This window comes from Heteronotia binoei, chromosome 1, assembly GCF_032191835.1.
Source record: "Heteronotia binoei isolate CCM8104 ecotype False Entrance Well chromosome 1, APGP_CSIRO_Hbin_v1, whole genome shotgun sequence".
In the NCBI taxonomy this organism is placed as follows: Eukaryota; Metazoa; Chordata; class Lepidosauria; order Squamata; family Gekkonidae; genus Heteronotia; species Heteronotia binoei.
In genome coordinates, this window is record NC_083223.1 from 9600887 (window position 1) to 9622449 (window position 21563).

At 51.9% G+C, this 21563-nt stretch overlaps 1 protein-coding gene across 1 annotated transcript in view; it reads right to left on the minus strand.

The window, feature by feature from the left end:
- The window catches only part of SPRED2 (sprouty related EVH1 domain containing 2), a 139756-nt gene extending 118503 nt beyond the window's left edge, over window positions 1–21253 (minus strand). The window contains exon 1 of the mRNA XM_060230754.1: window positions 21131–21253. Within this exon, the coding sequence (XP_060086737.1) occupies window positions 21131–21156 (26 nt within the window). The 5' untranslated portion in view covers window positions 21157–21253. The remainder of the gene's footprint in view (window positions 1–21130) is intronic.
- Between the last annotated feature and the right edge of the window lie 310 nt (window positions 21254–21563).

A 21563-nucleotide genomic window follows, 5' to 3' on the forward strand; every position in this document is an offset into this window, starting at 1 on the left:
TTCCCCACTCCTCCACTTAACTGGGAGAGCCGGGTTTGATTCCCCACTTCTCCACTTGCAGCTGCTGGAGTGACCTTGGGAGAGCCGAATTTGATTCCCCACTCCTCCACTTAACTGGGAGAGCCGGGTTTGATTCCCCACTCCTCCACTTGCAGCTGCTGGAGTGACCTTGGGAGAGCCGGGTTTGATTCCCCACTCCTCCACTTAACTGGGAGAGCCGGGTTTGATTCCCCACTTCTCCACTTGCAGCTGCTGGAGTGACCTTGGGAGAGCCGGGTTTGATTCCCCACTCCTCCACTTAACTGGGAGAGCCGGATTTGATTCCCCACTCCTCCACTTGCAGCTGCTGGAGTGACCTTGGGAGAGCCGGGTTTGATTCCCCACTCCTCCACTTAACTGGGAGAGCCGGGTTCGATTCCCCACTTCTCCACTTGCAGCTGCTGGAGTGACCTTGGGAGAGCCGAATTTGATTCCCCACTCCTCCACTTAACTGGGAGAGCCGGGTTTGATTCCCCACTTCTCCACTTGCAGCTGCTGGAGTGACCTTGGGAGAGCCGAATTTGATTCCCCACTCCTCCACTTAACTGGGAGAGCCGGGTTTGATTCCCCACTCCTCCACTTGCAGCTGCTGGAGTGACCTTGGGAGAGCCGGGTTTGATTCCCCACTCCTCCACTTAACTGGGAGAGCCGGGTTTGATTCTCCACTCCTTCACTTGCAGCTGCTGGAGTGACCTTGGGTCACTCATAACTCCGTGAGAGCCGTTTTGCACGCTTCTGTTTTTGCTTTCTTTCATCTGTTTTGTTATTGACGGCTACAAGGAAAGCTAATCACTGCAGGTTCGTTTTGTCGTGTGTTTTTAATCAAGGGGCTTTTCGTTGTGTGACATAACCCCCGGCGGCTCAAGCAACACCATTTCTGTAGCTGTATTTTTAAACGGGTGGCTCGCAAGGCAAAAAAAAAGGGTGAGCGAAAAGGAAGCCAGCGATTAGCTAGCCCTTGTTACCGAGTACCTGCAGAGCCGGTTCTTTGGTGTGGTTCCGGGTTGATGTTATCAGTGTTGAATGCAGCACACTTGAGACGGCACGCTTACACGTCCCTTAGAGCGGTGCTTTTACAAACGCGGTAATAACCGCATGAAAACACTTTAGCTACTGGCAATTTGGTAGCCATGCTGTGACTTGTTTAAAAGCCCTTTGTAGCGGCCTCTGTGATACGCCGGTGATTCACGTTTCCTTCTCACGTGAAGGCCAGAAGTTGCAGGAGGCGGTTGGGCTTCTTTGTTTCGTCGATGGGTCGCTTTGCGTGTGGCAAAGGCGTACCGCGCTAAGATGCGTAGCAAACCTCGATGTTTTATTTATTATCAGATTTCTAGCCCTCCTCCCCTGTAGAGCAGGTTCGGGAGGAGTGACAGCAGACAATAAACCAAAGAATAACACAGTTAAAATATAGATAACAATTGTTAAAACCTACGTAACACCAGACAAATACACCATTAAATGGCAAGCCATAGCACAGAGTGGAAGACTCTCTCGAAAACTCTGTCTTAAGGAGAACGTTCTACTAGGCCGGGGCCAGATCTGAAAAAAACACTGCTCTCGTTGCGGATAAGCGGATGTCTTTTGGCCCAAGGATCACCAGACGGTCCACAGAAGAAGAAATTGGATTTATACCCCGCCCTTCACTCGGAAATCTCAGAGCGGCTTACAATCTCCTTCCCTTCCTCTCCCCACAACAGACACCCTGTGAGGTAGGTGGGGCTGAGAGAGCGCTGAGAAAACGGCTCGAGAGGACAGCTGCGAGAGAACTTGTGGCTGACCCAAGGTCACCCATTAGGCTGCATGTGAAGGAAGAGTGGCGAACCAAACTCAGTTCTCCAGATTAGAATCCACATTCTTAACCACTACATGAAGGGTGGCCAAACTTGCTTAACATAAAAGCCACAGAGAATAAACATCCGATTTTTGAGGGAGGGAGGGAGGGAGGGAGGGAGGGAAGGAAGGAAGGAAGGAAGGAAGGAAGGAAGGAAGGAAGGAAGGAAGGAAGGAAGGAAGGAAGGAAGGAAGGAAGGAAGGAAGGAAGGAAGGAAGGAAGGAAGGAAGGAAGGGAGGAAGGAAGGAAAGGAGGAAGGGAGGGAGGGAGGGAAAGGTGGAAGAGAAAGGAAGGAAGGGAGTGAGGGAGGGAGGAAGAAAGGAAGGAAAGGAGGGAGGGAGGGGGAGAGAGGGAGGGAAGGAAGGAAGGAAGGAAGGAAGGAAGGAAGGAAGGAAGGAAGGAAGGAAGGAAGGGAGGGAGGGAGGGAGGGAGGGAAAGGTGGAAGAGAAAGGAAGGAAGGGAGTGAGGGAGGGAGGAAGAAAGGAAGGAAAGGAGGGAGGGAGGGAGGGAGGGAGGGAAGGAAGGAAGGAAGGAAGGAAGGAAGGAAGGAAGGAAGGAAGGAAGGAAGGAAGGAAGGAAGGAAGGAAGGAAGGAAGGAAAAGGGGGGATGGGAAGGGAGAGGTAGAAAGGAAGTAACTTTAAATGCATTCTCCAGGCCCCCAATGTTGGTTGGCTTGGAGAAGGGATTAAGAGACAAATGCCTTCTGCAAGCTGGCCAATGGGGCGATGGGGACTTCGAGAGCCACACAGCATGCGTGAAAGAGCCGCATGAAGCTCCCGAGCCCCACAATTTGGCCCCTCCCGCACTATACCAAACTGGCTTCTCTAGACCAGAAGGCTCCCTGAGGGACATACTGAAACAGGCAGCCCTGCAGACGCTGCTAACAGTGAAAGCGCCATCGGCTTAAACTTAATGCCGATTTGATCTGCGGTGACATACTAACACTTAGGTTGCAAATTCGAAAGGAACTTATGGCTTGTTTCCAGTCCTCCTTCTAAGGAACACACTTCCTCCTTTTTTGTCCACACTTCCAGCACCCCCTAGGACTGAGACTCGGCCTCTCAGCATCTATGGTTCTCAGTCCTATTGTTGGCCCTCCAAAGGAACTGGTTGGCCACTGTGTGAGATAGGATGCTTTACTCGAAGGACCCTCACTTGTCTGATCCAGCAGGGCTCTTCTAATGTTCTAAGGAAGGTCTCAACCTCTCTGCCCTGTTGTTGTCCCTCCAGAGGAACTGGCTGGCCACTGTGTGAGACAGGGTGCTGGACTAGATGGGCCACTGGTCTGATCCAGCAGGACTGTTCTGACGTTCTTATGAAGGCCTTGGCCTCTCTGCCCTGTTGTTGGCCCTCCAGAGGAACTGGCTGGCCACTGTGTGAGACAGGATGCTGGACTAGATGGATCCAGGAAGGCTTTTCTTATGTTGTTATGAAGGCCTTGGCCTCTCTGCCCTGTTGTTGGCCCTTCAAAGGAACTGGTTGGCCACTGTGTGAGACAGGATGCTGGACTAGATGGGCCACTGGTCTGATCCAGCAGGACTTTTCTGATGTTCTTATGAAGGCCTTGGCCTCTGCCCTGTTGTTGGCCCTCCAGAGGAACTGGCTGGCCACTGTGTGAGACAGGATGCTGGACTGGATGGACCACTGGTCTGATCCAGCAGGGTTCTTCTGATGTTCTTATGAAGGCCTCAGCCTCTCTGCCCTGTTGTTGGCCCTTCAAAGGAACTGGTTGGCCACTGTGTGAGACAGGATGCTGGACTAGATGGACCCTCCCTGGTCTGATCCAGCAGGGCTCTTTTGAGGTTCTTATGAAGGCCTCAGCCTCTCTGCCCTGTTGTTGGCCCTCCAGAGGAACTGGCTGGGCCCTGTGTGTGACAGGGTGATGGACTAGAAGGACCACGGGGGTCTTCTGACGTTCCCCCTTAATGAGGCAAGAAACTGACATTTGGATTCAGCCGAAGGCAACTTCACGTGTTTGTGAAAAAACCAATAGAAAAACAGAGCTCAAATAATACATCAAAACACATCAAAACTGAAGCTCAAGGCAGATAGGAGAGGGGTCACCAAAAGAAAACAAAAAATTCTTTGCTTGGCTGATGCCGACAGAAGGGCGTGTACTGTCTCAAAAACAAGCACTTATGTTCCTTCTACCCAGGCCCTGGAAAAGTAGGGAGCTCAGAGAAGCCTCCAGACCAGTTCCGAGCCATGCTCCCTCTCAGCTGTAGAGTCTTGTGAGCAAAAATTTGACTCTGTGAGATATTGACATTAAATTTGTGAGCTACATCAGTGGTCCCCAACCTTTTTGGCACCGGGGACCAGTTTTGTGGAAGACAATTTTTCCACGGACCGGGGGTGGGGGTTGGGGCGATGATTTCACGACGATACAATTGTGCACTTTATTTCAGTTAGTTTGGTGCGGTGGTTAAATGTGCGAACGCTGATTTGGGACAACCGGGTTTGATTCCCCACTCTGCCACTTGCAGCTGCTGGAATGGCCTTGGGTCAGCCATAGCTCTGGCAGAGGTTGTCCTTCAAAGGGCAGCTTCTGGGAGAGCTCTCTCAGCCCCACCCACCTCACAAGGTGTCTGTGGCAGAGGAGGAAGGGAAAGGAGATTGTGAGCTGCTCTGAATCTGAGATTCGGAGTAGAGGGCAGGATATCTTCTTCAGTTTGGTGCAGTGGTTAATTGTGCGGACTCTTATCTGGGAGAACCAGGTTTGATTCCCCACTCCTCCGCTTGCACCTGCTGGAATGGCCTTGGGTCAGCCATAGTTTTTGCAGGAGTTGTCCTTGAAAGGGCAGCTGCTGTGAGAGCCCTCTCAGCCCCACCCCACCTCACAGGGTATCTGTTGTGGGGGGAAAAGATACGGGAAATTGTAAGCCGCTCTGAGTCTCTGATTCAGAGAAAGGGGTGGGGTAAAAATCTGCAATTCTCCTTCTTCTACTTCTATTATATATTACAACAGCCCCGTGGCGCAGAGTGGTAAAGCTGCAGTACTGCAGTCGGAGCCCTCTGCTCACAACCTGAGTTTGATCTCAGCGGAAGCTGGTTCAGGTAGCCGGCTCCAGGTTGACTCAGCCTTCCATCCTTCCGAGGTGGGTCAAAGGAGCTTGCTGGGGGGAAAATGTAGATGACTGGGGAAGGCAATGGCAAAACCACCCCGTAAAAAGTCTGCCGTGAAAACGTTCTGAAAGCAACATCACCCCAGAGTCGAAAATGACTGGTGCTTGCACAGGGGACTACCTTTACCTTTTTAATATATAATACACTAATTCTACAACTCACAGCCTGGTTGTTAACAGGCCATAGACTGGTACCAGTCCAGGGATGGGTGGTTGGGGCCCCCTGAACTACAACTTACATTAGTTTGCTCTGGGGCCATTTCTTCTGAGCGAAGACAAAAAATATGTGTGAGCTGGAGGCTAAAAAACCGTGCGCTAGCTCAGCTTCGAGGGGACACTGGTCCCAAGGGGTTTGCCCTGTCTGCCCAGTTTCAGGGCCAAACTGATTTCGCTTCAGTCCCCCCCCCCCCACACCGCTGTGACCGAACCGCCTCCCGACTCATCTCTGGAAATTCTCCTGGATTCTGCACGCTTCATTCCCGCCCTGCTGGAAATTCCCCTGTGCATTCTTCATCTAGAAACTTCACCGCCAGGTAGCTGACAGCTTGTGGAAACGGAGCCAATCGTAGGGCAGGACCTCGGGGAAAGCCCCGAATGGCAATTCACAGCGACACTCTGAAGAATCCTGTCTCAAACACATTCGCCTAGTTTTCCACGTGTGAAATCCAAAAGCATGCCTTTACTCATTGGCACCGCGGTGGCCAAAAGCACCATCAAGTGAATTATAGCAACCCCATTTTTTTTTTAAGGCAAGAAGGGTTCAGAGGGGGTTTTCCCTTTGCCTGCCTCTGCGCAGCAACCCTAGATCTCCCTTGGGGGTCTCCCATCCCAATACTGCAAGGCTTTTTCTCATAGCAGGAACTCCTTTGCATATTAGGCTAACCCCCCCCCCCCCCCGATGTAACCAATCCTTCAAAAGCTTAAAAGGTAAAGGTAGTCCCCCGTGCAAGCACCAGTCGTTTTCGACTCTGGGGTGATGTTGCTTTCACAACGTTTCCACGGCAGACTTTTTACGGGTTTGCCATTGCCTTCCCCAGTCCTCTACACTTCCCCCCCCCCCCCCAGCAAGCTGGGGACTCCTTTTACCAACCTCGGAAGGATGGAAGGCTGAGCCAACCTGGAGCTGGCTACCTGAACCCAGCTTCTGCCGGGATCAAACTCAGGTCATGAGCAGAGCTTCGGACTGCAGTACTGCAGCTTGACAACTCTGCACCATGGGGCTCTTGGATAAGAACATAAGAGAAGCCATGTTGGATCAGGCCAACGGCCCATCCAGTCCAACACTCTGTGTCACACAGTGGCAAAAATTTTTTTTATATATACACACACACACTGTGGCTAATAGCCACTGATGGACCTGTGCTCCATATTTTTATCTAAACCCCTCTTGAAGGTGGCTATACTTGTGGCCGCCACCACCTCCTGTGGCAGTGAATTCCACATGTTAATCACCCTTTGGGTGAAGAAGTACTTCCTTTTATCCGTTTTAACCTGTCTGCTCAGCAATTTCATCGAATGCCCATGAGTTTTTGTATTGTGAGAAAGGGAGAAAAGTACTTCTTTCTCTATTTTCTCCATCCCATGCATTATCTTGTAAACCTCTATCATGTCACCCCGCAGTCGACGTTTCTCCAAGCTAAAGAGTCCCAAGCGTTTCAACCTTTCTTCATAGGGAAAGTGCTCCAGCCCTTTAATCATTCCAGTTGCCCTTTTCTGGACTTTCTCCAATGCTATAATATCCTTTTTGAGGTGTGGCGACCAGAACTGCACACAGTACTCCAAATGAGACCGCACCATCGATTTATACAGGGGCATTATGATACTGGCTGATTTGTTTTCAGTTCCCTTCCTAATAATTCCCAGCATGGCGTCGGCCTTTTTTATTGCAAACGCACACTGTCTTGACATTTTCAGTGAGTTATCTACTACGACCCCAAGATCTCTCTCTTGGTCAGTCTCTGCCAGTTCACACCCCATCAACTTGTATTTGTAGCTGGGATTCTTGGCCCCAATGTGCATTACTTTGCACTTGGCCACACTGAACCGCATCTGCCACGTTGACGCCCACTCACCCAGCCTCAACAGATGCCTTTGGAGTTCCTCACAATCTTCTCTGGTTCTCACCACCCTGAACAATTTAGTGTCATCCGCAAACTTGGCCACTTCACTGCTCACTCCCAACTCTAAATCATTTATGAACAAGTTAAAGAGCATGGGACCCAGTACCGAGCCCTGCGGCACCCCACTGCTTACTGTCCTCCACTGCGAAGACTGCCCATTTATACTCACTCTCTGCTTCGTATTACTCAGCCAGTTTTTGATCCACAAGAGGACCTGTCCTTTTACTCCATGACTCTCAAGCTTTCTAAGGAGCCTTTGATGAGGAACTTTATCAAAAGCTTTCTGGAAGTCAAGGTAAACAACATCTATCGGGTCTCCTTTGTCCACATGTTTGTTCACCCCCTCAAAGAAATGTAACAGGTTAGTGAGGCAAGATCTTCCCTTGCAGAACCCATGCTGAGTCTTCCTCAATAACCCGTGTTCATCAATGTGCCTGCTCATTCTGTCCTTGATAATGGTTTCTACCAACTTTCCCGGTATTGAAGTCAGACTGACTGGCCTGTAATTTCCCGGATCTCCTCTGGAACCCTTTTTAAAGATGGGGGTGACATTTGCTACCTTCCAGTCCTCAGGAACGGAGGCAGATTTCAATGAAAGATTACAGATTTTTGTTAGAAGATCCACTGGATCAGGCCAATGGCCCATCCAGTCCAACACTCTGTGTCACACAGTGGCCAAATACACACACACACACACACACACACACACACTGTGGCTAACAGCCACTGATGGACCTCTGCTCCATATTTTTATCTAACCCCCTCTTAAAGCTGTCTATGCTTGTAGCCGCCACCACCTCCTGTGGCAGTGAATTCCACGTTAATCACCCTTTGGGTGAAGAAGTACTTCCTTCTATCCGTTTTAACCTGACTGCTCAGCAATTTCATTGAATGCCCATGAGTTCTTGTATTGTTAGAAAGGGAGAAAGGGACTTCTTTCTCTACTTTCTCCATCCCATGCATAATCTTGTAAACCTCTATCATGTCACCCCGCAGTCGATGTTTCTCCAAGCTAAAGAGCCCCAAGCGTTTTAACCTTTCTTCATAGGGAAAGTGTTTCAAACCTTTAATCATTCTAGTTGCCCTTTTCTGCACTTTTTCCAGTGCTATAATAAAAGGTATAGGTAGTCCCCTGTGCAAGCACCAGTCGTTTTCGACTCTGGGGTGACGTTGCTTTCACAACGTTTTCACGGCAGACTTTTTATGGGGTGGTTTGCCGTTGCCTTCCCCAATCATCTCCACTTCCCCCCCAGCAAGCTGGGGACTCCTTTGACCCACCTCAGAAGGATGAAAGGCTGAACCAACCTGGAGCCGGCTACCTGAACCAGTGTCCTCTGGAATCAAACTCAGGTCGTGAGCAGAGGGCTCCGACTGCAGTACTGCAGCTTTACCACTCTGTGCCACGGGGCTTCTTCTCACAGGGCGTACTGTAAGCTCTGGGAGGATTGGTTACATCATGGGGTGAGGCCTAATATGCAAATGAGTTCCTGCTACAAAGAAAGCCCTGGGGAGAACTGTTTTGCCGTTGCCTGCCTCTGCGTAGCAACCTTGGACCTTCTCAGTGGCCTTCCACACCCAAGGACTAACCAGAGCCAATCTTGCTTAGCTTCTGAGATCTGATGGGACTGGACTACCTTGGGCCATCCAGGTCAGGACAGAAGTGGCTTGCTGTTGACTTCTTCTGCGTAGCAACCTTGGGCTTTCTTGGTGGTCTCCCATCCAAGTACTCACCAGGGCTGAAGCTGCTTAGCTTCTGAGATCTGGTAGCCTGGGGCATCCAAGCCAAGACAAGAGATGTTCAGAGGTGCCTGCCACTGCGTGGCAACCTTGGGCTTCCTTGGTGGTCTCCCATCCCAACACTGACCAGGGCTGACCTTGCTTAACCTCTGAGATCAGACGAGACTGGGCTTGCCTGGGCTTTCCAGGTGAAGGTGGCTCCAGGTCATGCAGGGCTTTATAAAACAACAACAGGCAACTCTGTTAATGACACTTCCCGACATCGTAAGCTGTCTGTGACATCACAGGCCCAGTCAACATCACAAGTGAGAGGAGGCAGGCAAGGTGATCAGAAGGAAAAGGACAGCCAGGCTAAGGAGGGGAGGATGAAGGTAACTCCTTATTCTTACTTAACTTACGGTGACCCCGTAGGGCAGGGGTGGGGAACCTCTGTCCCGAGGGCCATATGTGGCCCCCAAGGTCACTTGATGTGGCCCTCGGGGATTGCTGGGCCAAACTGAGCCATGTGGCAACCTCCCCGGGGCCTGGTTGGCCAGCGAGGATCGTGGGCCCAGCTGCGCTGTGCAGCAGCCTCCCCAGGGCCAGGCAGGGATCACAGGGCCCAGATGTACTGTGCGGCAGCCTCCCTGGGGCCTGGCTGGCTGGCCAGAATCGCTGCAGGGCCTGGAGAAGTTAGTCACCGTTCAGTTTGCACTTGATTATCCCAGGTGGTGTGGCCTAATATGCTAATGAGGGTGTGACCTAATATGCTAATAGTAGGGGATGTGGTCTAATATGCGACTGAGTTCCTGCTGGGCTTTTTCTACAAAAAAGCCCTGGCCTATGCATTTGCCTAGGGCGGTGGGCCGGTTGTGTGTGTTGTGTCGTGCCAGATTAGACTCCCCCCCATTTGACTTCAAATAGGAAAACAATTGCTTACACTAATTTTGCTGGCCTGAACCATTCTCCCTCGGCGGAGCGCTGTTTTTTAGGTTGATAATTTTGTGCGGCCCGCGAATGATGTTATAAATATCCATATGGCCCTTGGCAGAAGAAAGGTTCCCCACCCCTGCCGTAGGGCTTTCAAGGCAAGAGAGGAGCAGAGGTGTTTTGCCTTTGCCTGCCTTTGCACAGCAACCCTGGACTTCCTTGGTGGTCTCCCATCCGAACACTAACCAGGCTGAGCTTGGTTAGCTTCCGAGATCTGAAGAGATCAAGGTAGCCTGGGACATCCAGGTGAAGGCAGGAAAGTACGGAAGAGGTTTGCCATCGTCTGCCTCCTCATAGCAACCCTGAACTTCCTCGGTGGTCGCCCTTTCTAATATTAACCAGAGCTCGACACTGCTTATCTTCTCTTATCTCATGAAATCGGGATAGCCGGGCTACCCAGGTCAGGACAAAAACAAAACAAAACACTGTAGCGACTTTAATTTCTACTGCTGTGCCCTTCAAGGAACCTGTTTCCAAAGACCCACCGTGGAGTCTGGCGGAACTATTTTGGAAGAAACAGTTGAGCATCCGGTTCTTCAAAGGAAGAGAACACTGAATGCAGCTATGACCTGACAATGTTATCATGGAAGTTTGTGGGCCAAACCTGCTTAATGTAAGAACCACCTAGAATAATGTCTGCGAGCCGCGAGACATGAATGTCAGGGGAGGGAGGGAGGGAGGGAAGGAAATAAAAAAAATGGGGGAAGGGACGGAGATGTGGAAAGAAAGCAACTTTAACTTTACATGCATCGTGCAAGCCACCAGCTAGCTTGGCTTAGAGAAGTGACTGAAAGCGTGAAATGACTTCTCCAAACTGGCTAACGGGGGGGGGGGGGGGGGCTTTGAGAGCCACACAATATGGGTGAAATATATATCCATCTATTTTGATATATTGGAAATATTCTTAATAACACCGATAAGTTATTTTATTTTTTAAAATGCAGCGCTGGAAAAGATTTTTACAGATACCGTGAACCGCCAAAAAAGACATAAGAACATAAGAGAAGCCATGTTAGATCAGGCCAATGGCCCATCCAGTCCAACATTCTGTGTCACACAGCGGCCAAAAATATATATACACACACACACAGTGGCTAATAGCCACTGATGGACCTCTGCTCCATATTTTTATCTAACCCCCTCTTGAAGGTGGCTATGCTTGTGGCCGCCACCACCTTCTGTGGCAGTGAATTCCACATGTTAATCACCCTTTGGGTGAAGAAGGACTTCCTTTTATCCATTCTAACCCGACTGCTCAGCAACTTCATGGAATGCCCAAGAGTTCTCGTGAGAAAAGGAGAAAAGTTCCTCTTTCTCTACCTTCTCCATCCCATGCATAATCTTGTAAACCTCTATCATGTCACCCCCGCGGTTTCTCCGAGCTAAAGAGCTTCCAACCCTTGAATCATTCTAGTTGCCCTTTTCTGCACATTTTCCAATGCTATAATCTCTTTTTTGAGGTGCGGTGACCAGAATGGTACACAGTATTCCAAATGAGGCCACACCATCGATTTATACAGGGGCATTGTATTACTGGGTGACTTGTTTGCAATTCCCTTCCTAATAATTCCCAGCATGGCATGACTCCGTCAAGGAACCCACGGCCCTCAGCTCGCAAGACCTGAGACCGTTTGGTAATGATAAGACATTTTGGAGGTCATTCATTCACACGGTTGTGTCAGACGGAAGCAACCCGACAGCGCACATGTGTGCACACAACACACACAAGGTTTTGAGCAAAGCCGGACACCAGCAGCCAGAAAACACCAGCTCGCTCTCTTATTCAACGAAAGGAAAGGTTCCCTGTGTAGCAGCAGACATTTCCGACTATGTACTAAAGTACACAAACGCATGAAAAATACGCAAAACGTTAGTAATGCAAATGGCAAAGAAGTCAAAATGGTGCAACACATCCACTGTTGCCGATAAATACAACAGTCAAAATACATAAAAGGAAACCACCAGGAGAGTTTGGTGTAGTGGTTAAGTGTGCGGACTCTTATCTGGGAGAGCCGGGTTTGAGTCCCCACTCCTCCACTTGCACCTGCTAGCATGGCCCTGGGTCAGCCATAGCTCTGGTAGGAGTTGTCCTTGAAAAGGGCAGCTGCTGTGAGAGCCCTCTCCAGCCCCACCCACCTCACAGGGTGTCTGTTGTGGGGGAGGAAGGTAAAGGAGATTGTGAGCCGCTCTGAGATTCTTCAGAGTAGAGGGCGGGATATAAATCCAATATCTTCTTCTACCTCACAGAGTGTCTGTTGTGGGGAAGGAAGATAGATTGTGAGCCGCTCTGAGACTCTTCAGAGTGGAGGGAGGGATATAAATCCCATATCTTCATCTACCTCACAGGGTGTCTCTGAGACTCTTCGGAGTGGAGGGTGGGATATAAATCCAATATCTTCATCTTCTTCACCAAGCTCCAATACAATTCCAGGCTTCCAAGGAATATGTTGTAGACAATATTCAACACTCAAGAGTAGAATGAGCATCAATTCTCCTTAGGGCTTTTTTTGTAGCAGGAACTCCTTTGCATACTAGGCCACACACCCCTGGTGCAGCCAATCCTTCTGGAGCTTACAGTGGGCCCTGTACTAAGAGCCCTGTAAGCTCCAGGAGGATTGGCTGCATCAAGGGGGTGTGGCCTAAAATGCAAAGGAGCTCCTGCTGCAAAAAAAGTCCTGCTCCAAAGGTGTATAAAGTAGGTCCTCAATGGAATTTCCATCGTTATACTTCCCATTTTGATAAATATCTTTACCAAGAGACGCACATATAAGCAACTTAAGCCTTTACACTGAGATTCTCAAAACTCTGCATTCAGTTCCAAATATTTTTAATGCTTCTTATCTCTGGAGCCCTGCAAGCCGCTATCGTTCACGACACAGTTCCCCGTTTAAAATTTAGGGCCTTGCAAGAACTGCCATTAGGAAACGAGAACGAAAGACGCACGTTCCTTAAATGCTGAGAGAATTACGCTAGAAGAAGAAAAGGGGGGGTCAACCATTTCCATGGGGAAAGGTGCTCTTTACAGAGATACTTTTCTGGTTGCACTGAGTTTGCCAGATTTTCTGTTTACGGGGAATCGCTTCTGGCAGAATACTCTGATTCATGGGCTGTTCTGGCACGGCCTTACCCCACATAAACACAACACTGTGTCTCGAAATAACCAGCGCTTCCCTTTCAATGGTGGAACCCAGACTATTCTTTTGAGGAAGCCATCTTCCCATCACGATAACCGATTTTTGTTATCATGTTGTTGTGATTTCATTGTTTGGGATTTTACTGTGATTTTATTGTTTATGTCCTACTCCGCTCTGAGCCCCTGTGGGGGAATGGGCGGAATATAAAGAAAATAATAATAATAATAATAGCAGTAGTAGTTGTCATGTTCTCTCAAAGGACAGAAATCCCACTACCTTTTCTTTCATAAACACAGATTAAAAACATTGGAGGAAGAAGAAGACGACTCTGAATCTCAGCGTCCCAGAGCAGCTCACAATCGCCTTTACCTCCCCCCACCCCCACAGACACCCTGAGAGGCAGGTGGGACTGAGAGAGCTCTCTCAGAAGCTGCCCTTTCAAGGACAACCTCTGCCAGAGCTATGGCTGACCCAAAGCCATTCCAGCAGCTGCAAGTGGAGGACTGGGGAATTAAACCTGTTTCTCCCAGATAAGAGTCCATACATGTATCCGCTACACCAGACTGGCTCTCACTCTGAAATCAGGTAAAAAAATACACAGAATCTAGTAGGAGAGAACTGTTCACCTTGCAAACGGGATTCCACGAAACAACCAGAACGTACAGCTTCAGGAAACCCCAAGGTGATGCCGTTGCCTTTGGAAATGCATCTTTTGGACGCCGTGCTCTTGTGCCAGCCTGGGTAGTTGTAACATCCCCGTCTCACGCATCTCGCACTGGCACAATAAAGAAGTATCTCTTATCCTCAGGTGTTTGTATGTTGGCACAGACCAGCATCCTATCAGATGACCCACACCATTATCAGCACGACCTCTTCCGGGTAATCTTTACGGTATCGCATACCTCTTTAAAAGGTTACCAGTAATTGTTTCTAAACACAACCGGAGCGATCCGTTAACCGAACGTTTACCGGAAATACATGTCAACTCACTGGAGAAACCTCAGGTTCCACACCCCCTCACCCCCTGCTCAATGGCTGTTTAAATGGAGTCTCGTTAGCAGAAAGAGGCAGGTAAGGAATTAATGGGCCGGTTTCCCATTCCACCTCGCTTAACATAATGCACAGAGGGGAAAATATCCTGCACGTTTAATTGTCGGTTAATGTACAAGGGTGCAGGAAGTTACCCAGGTGAGCATTCAAAGCACGGCAAATACCGTAAGCAGGGCTCTTTTTCTAGCAGGAGCTCCTCTGCATATTAGGCCACACACCCCTGATGTAGCCAATCCTCCAAGAGCTTAGAAGGCTCTTAGTTTAGGGCCTACTGTAAACTTCAGGAGGATTGGCTGCATCAGGGGGGCGTGGCCTAATATGCAAAGGAGCTTCTGCTAGAATTCCATCCCTGGGCCACACTCCCCTAATGCAGCCAATCCTCCTGGAACTTACAGGGCTCTTAGTACAGGGCCTACTGTAAACTCCGGGGGGTGGGGTTTGGCTACATCAGGGGGGCGTAGCCTACTATGCAGAGGAACTCCTGCTAGAAAAAGAGCCCTGACTGTAAGAAGTCTTACAGCCCCACTACATGCAGTTGTGGAAAGTGCCATCAAAATGCAACTTATGAGGACCACATACGGCAGGGGTGTCGAACTCATTTGTTATGAGGGCCGGATCTGACATAAATGAGACCTTGTCGGGCTGGGAACTGGGCAAAGGAAGCTCTGGCTCTTTCCTTCCTTCCCCCAGGGGACCAGGAGGGGGAGGAGCCTCAGCCAGCAGAAAGAAGAGGGGCTTGGTTTAGTAGTTCTGCTGTGCGATTGAGAGAGCCTGGCCACGCAAGCTCTCCCTCCCCTGCCTTCCTTCCCAAGGGAGCAGCCTCAGTCAATGGAGAAAATAGAGATTTTGTTCTGTAGCTCCTGTGCGATTGAGCAAGCCTTGCAAAGCAAGCTGTGATGCAGAAGCAAGCAAGAGAAAGGGAGAAGGAAGCAGCTGACACCCGGTTGCTCAGGGGCCTGATAGCAGCCCTCCAGGGGCCTGATTCAGCCCCTGCGCCACATGTCTGACACCCCTGCTTAGATTCTTCGCTATGCTCACAGCCCAGCTGCTCTTCGCTACCTTCAGTCTTCTCCACGGGTAACCTTTTAACGCCTTCCCTTCCCAGAAAGAAGTTGGATTGAGAGCCACTTACCGGCTTCCAGCGTTCTAAGCATCACACCAATGCCTAAGGCTTGCCGAAAGCGTTCCCAAACACGCCTCAAGTGCCACGCGGATGTAACCCGGGTACGTGCTGTCTTTAATCTGACACAATCTCAATCAGGGCTATTACAATGTTTGTAGGATTTTTAGAGGCCGTTGCTTTTGATGACATAACCTATTCCATAACAAATGGGTTGCTTAAGTTGACTGTATCGTCCTGTCCTTACGAAAATGTCCTATCCAAGATCTGGAGGAAAATAAAGGCTCAAACCCTAGACCAGGGGCGCCAAACTTTCTTAATGTAAGAGCCACAGAGAAGAAACGTCAGGGTGTTTTGACAGTCACAAGACATGAATTTCCGAGGTTCGAGAGCCGCAAGTTATGAATGTTAGATGTTGGAGAGCTGCAAGACAGGAAGGCAGGCATGCAAATAAATGGCGGGAGGGAGGGAGAGGCGCAAAGAAAGCAACTTTTAACTTTTAAATGGAGAAATGCCTTTTCCCAGCAGATCAACAGGGCAGTGGAGGTTTCAAAAGCCACATATATGTCAAAGAGTGTGTGGCCAAGCCACCCCCTGTCCTAGACTCTGTAAAACTTTAGTTCATAACATACTGAAATTTAATTGGCATATGATACAAGGTTATTATGGAACTGCTGTATTGCTTTTTTAAGACCTGGAAGAACTCTTAAACTTTAAATATAGAGGTTTTGGGTTATTTTTTTTTTTTTAAGAATTTCAGAGTCTCAATAAACTTATCTCTCTTATTCTGTTCCTACTGTGGAAACTTATTTCTACCCCCGTTTTCCTCCCCAAATGTGGTCCCAAAACAGCTCACGTAATTTCTCTCATCTCTGCTATAGCTTCGCCACAACCCTGTGAGGTTAGTTAGGCCGAGAGAACGTGACTGTCCCAAAGTCATCCAGTGAGTTTTCATGGCGGGAGTGGGGATTCGCACCTAGATCTCCCAGATATCCATCCATCCCTCTTAACCACCACACCACACTGAAGTATGGCTTTCAAAAAAAATAAATAAATCAGAGAATACGCTACTTTCCAATGGCTGGAGATTGTACACCAAACACCAACACGGGGTAGAGGGGAACGTGTCCGCCTAGGATTTGCGAGTCCCGGGTTTGAATCCCCACTCTGCCATGGAAGGCTTGCTGGTGACCTAGGGTCTGTCACACGCTCTCAGCCTAACCTACCTCGCAGGGGTGATGTGGAGATAAAACGGAAGAGAGATTTAATTTAGGGGAGAAAGCTGGAATATAAAGAAAATAAATAACTACTGGGGGGGGGGAGAAGGCAGAACAGAGAACAAGGTGTTTCCCAACGGCTAGAAACCTTACACCAGGGGTGGCTTTTCCACACACATAGTGCCCGCTCAAAGCCCTCGCCACCCAACCTGAAAAAGGCATTTGTCTCTTTAAATTACTTCTCCGAGCCAGACTGCATTTAAATTGTCTTTCTTTCCCCCTCCTCCTCCATCTATTTACCTTCCAACATCCGTGCCTTGCCGCTCTCGAACATCTGACGTTTATTCCATGAACCTCTCATGTGAAGTACTAAGTCTGGCCACCCCTGCGCACTCCAAAATACCAAGGTCAACTTGATACACAAATCTGGACAAGACTAGGGCATTTATATAGGAGCCCTGTGGCGCAGAGTGTTAAAGCTGCAATACTGCAGTGCAAGCTCTGCTCACAACCCAGCGGAAGCTGGGTTTTCAGGTCGCCGGCTCGAGGTTGACTCAACCTTCCATCCTTCTGAGGTCGGTAAAATGAGGACCCTCCAACAGATAAATAGAAGACCAAATACCATGTGAGCTTCCTATGCTGTACAGCACCAAAATTTTATCGTAAATTATGAATTGTTTACGTCTTATCATTTCATACCTAAAATTGAGGCGTTGGCTTTATTACAACTGTGGGTCCATTTTGGAACGGGAGGGATATAAAAATGAAAGTAAGTAAAGCAAGCAAATAAATAAAACTGGCGATGACTGAGGAAGGCAATGGCAAACCACCCCATAAAGAGTTTGCGAAGAAACCTGCCTGACACCACCGTCACAGCACATTTGGAAACAACTGGCGCTTGTACAGGGGACGATCTTGACTTTTTAGGACATTTAGAAGAAGAACTGCAGATTTATACCCCGCCCTTCTCTCAATCAGAGACTCAGAGCGGCTTACAATCTCTTATATCTTCTCCCCCCACAACAGACACCCTCTGAGGGAAGTGAGGCTGAGAGAGCTCTTACAGCAGCTGCCCTTTCAAGGACAACTCTTTGCGAGAGCTATGGCTAACACAAAGCCATTCCAGCTGCTGCGGAGGAGGAGCGGGGAATCAAACCCCGTTCTCCCGGATAAAGAGTCCTGGCACTTCACCACTACACCAAACTGGCTCTCATTATATAACACCCTTTCCTCCCCCCCCCCCAAAAAAAAAAATTCCCCCAAAGTTGAATTCGCCTGCAGCCACCTCTTCCCCACCGGATGGGTAACCTTCCCCCCTCTACCGCCGCACTAAAAAGAGCCACCCGACAGCAACCATGACTCACTTCCCATTTCCAGCGCCGATGGCTCCATAAGCCAGACAGCCCGTTTCCTCCACCGATTTCCCCCCACCCCCTCCACGTCTTTGCTTTTTCTTCCCCCCTCCCCCTCGGCTCCTGCAATTCAGGAAAGCCGAGCAGGGCCGCCGCAGAGGAGTGAATGAACCAGCGGCTGAAGGTTACCGGATTTATGAATGTCCGGGATCATGTGACGGTAACGGGAACCCGTCTGATTCACAAAAACAGGCGCGCACACACTCTCGCCCGGGCAGTCCATCCAGCGGCTGAAAAGCAGCTATGCTCACCCCGAGGCCCACGCGGCTACCCAGCTTCTCCGGCCCCGGGGCCACCACCCGGGAGGCGCCGCGGGGGCGGGGGGGAGCAGAGGCTGCAAAAGGCATCGCGCCGCTTCGCCCCTTTTTATTCCAACCCCCCCCCCCCAAAAAAAAACACAAGCACTTCTCTTGCACGGCACACTTGATGATTATTGCATGCATCCCCCCCCCCCCTCTTGGAAGCCACGTATGACTTTTCTGGCCTGCGTTTTTCTCACAGGCCCCGCGTTTTATTTTTGCACGCGATTTCTGCTTCGGAGCCCCGCTTTTCTTTTCCTTGCACGCGACGGCCCCGCGTGGGTTCCCCCCCCCCCCGCCTTTCTCTCAAAAATCCCGCTTTTAAATTTTTTTTTAATTTTTTGCACGCGCATCTTGGGCACGCCACGTTCTCTTTCTCGCGCACGCCTCCCCTCCCCCGCAAGCCCCCCGCCTTGGAGTTTGTCTTGCACGCCTTTCTCTTGCAAGCTTGGGAGTTTCTGTGCATGCATTTGCAAAAGAAACGCATGCATTTTTCTCTTGCAGGCATTTGCAAGAGATGTTGCATGCTTTTTCTCGTCTCCCCCCCCCTCCCCTCCTCCACGGCGCTCCAAACGGCTGGAGGGGGGGGTGTCTTTTGCACGGCCCGCCCGCCCCATACTCACGAGCAACCCTCCCCCTTTCTCCATTCAGCGCTGCTTCCGAGACAGCACAGGTCTCTCCCCCCCCCCCCCCCCTTGCTCCCAACAGCGCTTCGGCTCGGTTCCTTCCTGCGCCCGGATCTTGCAAAGCAACCGCCCCCTCCCCGGGCCGCAGCGCAGACCGTGTCCTTTGCTCGCTCGCCTTTCTTTTTTTTTTTTATGAATGGAAATGTGGTATGCAAATGAGAGCGATTCAAGAAAAAAAACAGCAAGAGGTGGCGGATGTGAAAGCTGCAAACACGCAAGGGGGGGGGGGAGAAGTGGGCGTGCGGGGGCCGGACAGAGAGAGACTCCCGGGCGGGCAAAATCGGGGACCCCTCGCGCCCCCCCCCAAGTCCAGTCGCTGGAGGGGGGGACGCATGCAAAAGAAAAGGGGGCGATCTGCACCCCAATTCGAGCCCCCCAACTCAATCCAAGGCGGGGAAGGGGAGAGAGAAAGTGGGCGAGCGACGCCAGATGGGGAGAGATTCCAGGAGGGGGGGGGTAAAATCGGGGACCCCCGCCCCCCAGTCCAGGGGCCCCGCGCATGCAAAAGACAGGGAGACGATCTGCACCCCACTTCAGCCCCCCAACTCGATCCAAGGGGGGGGAGAATCAGGTCTCCCCCCCCCAAAAGAAGCCTACTTCCGACGGTGCCCCCAAACCCAGCGGCCCCGCATGCCAAAGAAAGGGGGGGGGCGATCTGCACCCCTTTTCCAGCCCCCCAACTCCATCCAAGGCGGGGAGGGGGGGAGAAAATCCGGTCTCCCCCCCCCCAAAAAAAATGCCTACTTCCGACGGTGTCCCCAAATCCAGAGCCCCCGTGCATGCAAAAGAAGTGGGGGCGATCTGACCCCCCCTTCCAGCCCTCTAACTCAATCCAAGGCGGGAAAGGGGGCGGGAAGAGAATCCGGTCTCCCCCCCCCACAAAGGCCTACTTTCGACGGTGTCCCCGTGCATGCCAAAGAAAGGGGGGGGGCGATCTGCACCCCCTTTCCAGCCCAATTCAATCGAAGGCGGGGAAAGGGGAGAGAGAATCCGGTCTCCCCCCCCCCAAAAAAGCCTACTTTCGACGGTGCCCCCAAATCCAGGGTCCCCGCACATGCAAAGAAGAGGGGGCGATCTGCACCCCGTTTCCAGCCCCCAACTCCATCCAAGGCGGGGAGAGGGAGAGAAAATCCGGTCTCCGCCCCGCCCCCCAAATGCCTACTTCCGACGGTGCCCCCAATTCCAGAGCCCCGTACATGCAAAAGAAGGGGGGCAATCTGACTCCCTTCCAGCCCCCCCAACTCTATCCAAGGCGGGGAAAGGGGGCGGGAACAGAATCCGGCTCCCCCCCCAAAAAACCTGCCTACTTTCGAACGGTGCCCCCGTGCATGCCAAAGAAAGAGAGGGGGGCGATCTGCACCCCCTTTCCAGCCCCCCAACTCAATCCAAGGCGGGGAAAGGCGGCGGGAACAGAATCCGGTCTCCCCCCCCCCCCCAAAAAAACCTGCCTACTTTCGACGGTGCCCCCGTGCATGCCAAAGAAAGAGGGGGAGCGATCTGCACCCCCTTTCCAGCCCCCCAACTCTATCCAAGGCGGGGAAAGGGGGCGGGAAACAGAATCCGGTCTCCCCCCCCCCCAAAAAAATAACTGCCTACTTTCGACGGTGCCCCCGTGCATGCCAAAGAAAGAGGGGGGGAGCGATCTGCACCCCCTTTCCAGCCCCCCAACTCAATCCAAGGCGGGGAAAGGGGGCGGGAACAGAATCCGGTCTCCCCCCCCCCCAAAAAAAACTGCCTACTTTCGACGGTGCCCCCGTGCATGCCAAAGAAAGAGAGGGGGGGCGATCTGCACCCCCCTTTCCAGCCCCCCCAACTCTATCCAAGGCGGGAAAGGGGGCGGAAAGAGAATCCGGTCCCCCCTCAAAAAACTGCCTACTTTCGACGGTGCCCCCGTGCATGCCAAAGAAAGAGGGGGGGCGATCTGCACCCCCTTTCCAGCCCCCCAACTCATCCAAGGCGGGGAAAGGGGGCGGGAACAGAATCCGGTCCCCCCTGAAAAAACTGCCTACTTTCGACGGTGCCCCCGTGCATGCCAAAGAAAAAGGGGGGCGATCTGCACCACCTTTCCAGCCCCCCAACTCTATCCAAGGCGGGGAAAGGGGGCGGGAACAGAATCCGGTCTCTCCCCCCCCCCGCAAAAAAAGCCTACTTTCGACGGTGCCCCCAAATCCAGGCTCCCCGCGCATGCCAAAGGGGGGGGAAGGGCGATTAGCTCCCCAACTCCATGGAGGGGGGGGGAAGAACCCGGTCCCCCCCCCCCGCCAAGCCTACTTCCGACGGCGCCGATCTTGCCCCGCAGCCCTTCCGAGGCGCGCCCCCCCCCCGCCCGCAGTCTCCGGCCGCGCGCCCCCCGCCTCCCGCGCCAGATGTTGGCCCCGGGCAAGGCCACTCACTCGTCCGGGCGGGCGTCGTCGGTCATCTTCTCCCTTCTCTCGGCGGGGCGGGCTCAGGCCCCGGGGCGGGCGGCCGCGCTGCGCCTCCCCATGTTGGGCTTCACATCGCGGGGAAAGGAAGGAGGCTGCTGCGGGCGGGCGGAGCGAGGCGAGGCGAGGGCGAGAGGAGGGCCCGGGCGGGCTGGCGAGGGCAGGAGCTCGGGGGAGGCCTCAGCGGGCGGGGAGGCAGCGGGGCGCCGCTTGGGCCGGCCGCGACGGCGAGAGGCGCAGCAGCAGGAGGAGGCGGCGCGCTCGCAGCCCCAGCCCCAGCCCGAGCCCCAGCAGCCGGCGCCGCCTCGTCGTCGCCCCAGCCCCATCGCTTGCCTTTACTCCATGTTGGATTCGCAGCCAGCGGCAGGGGGAGGAGGAAGCGCGGCGGAAGCGATGACGCGAG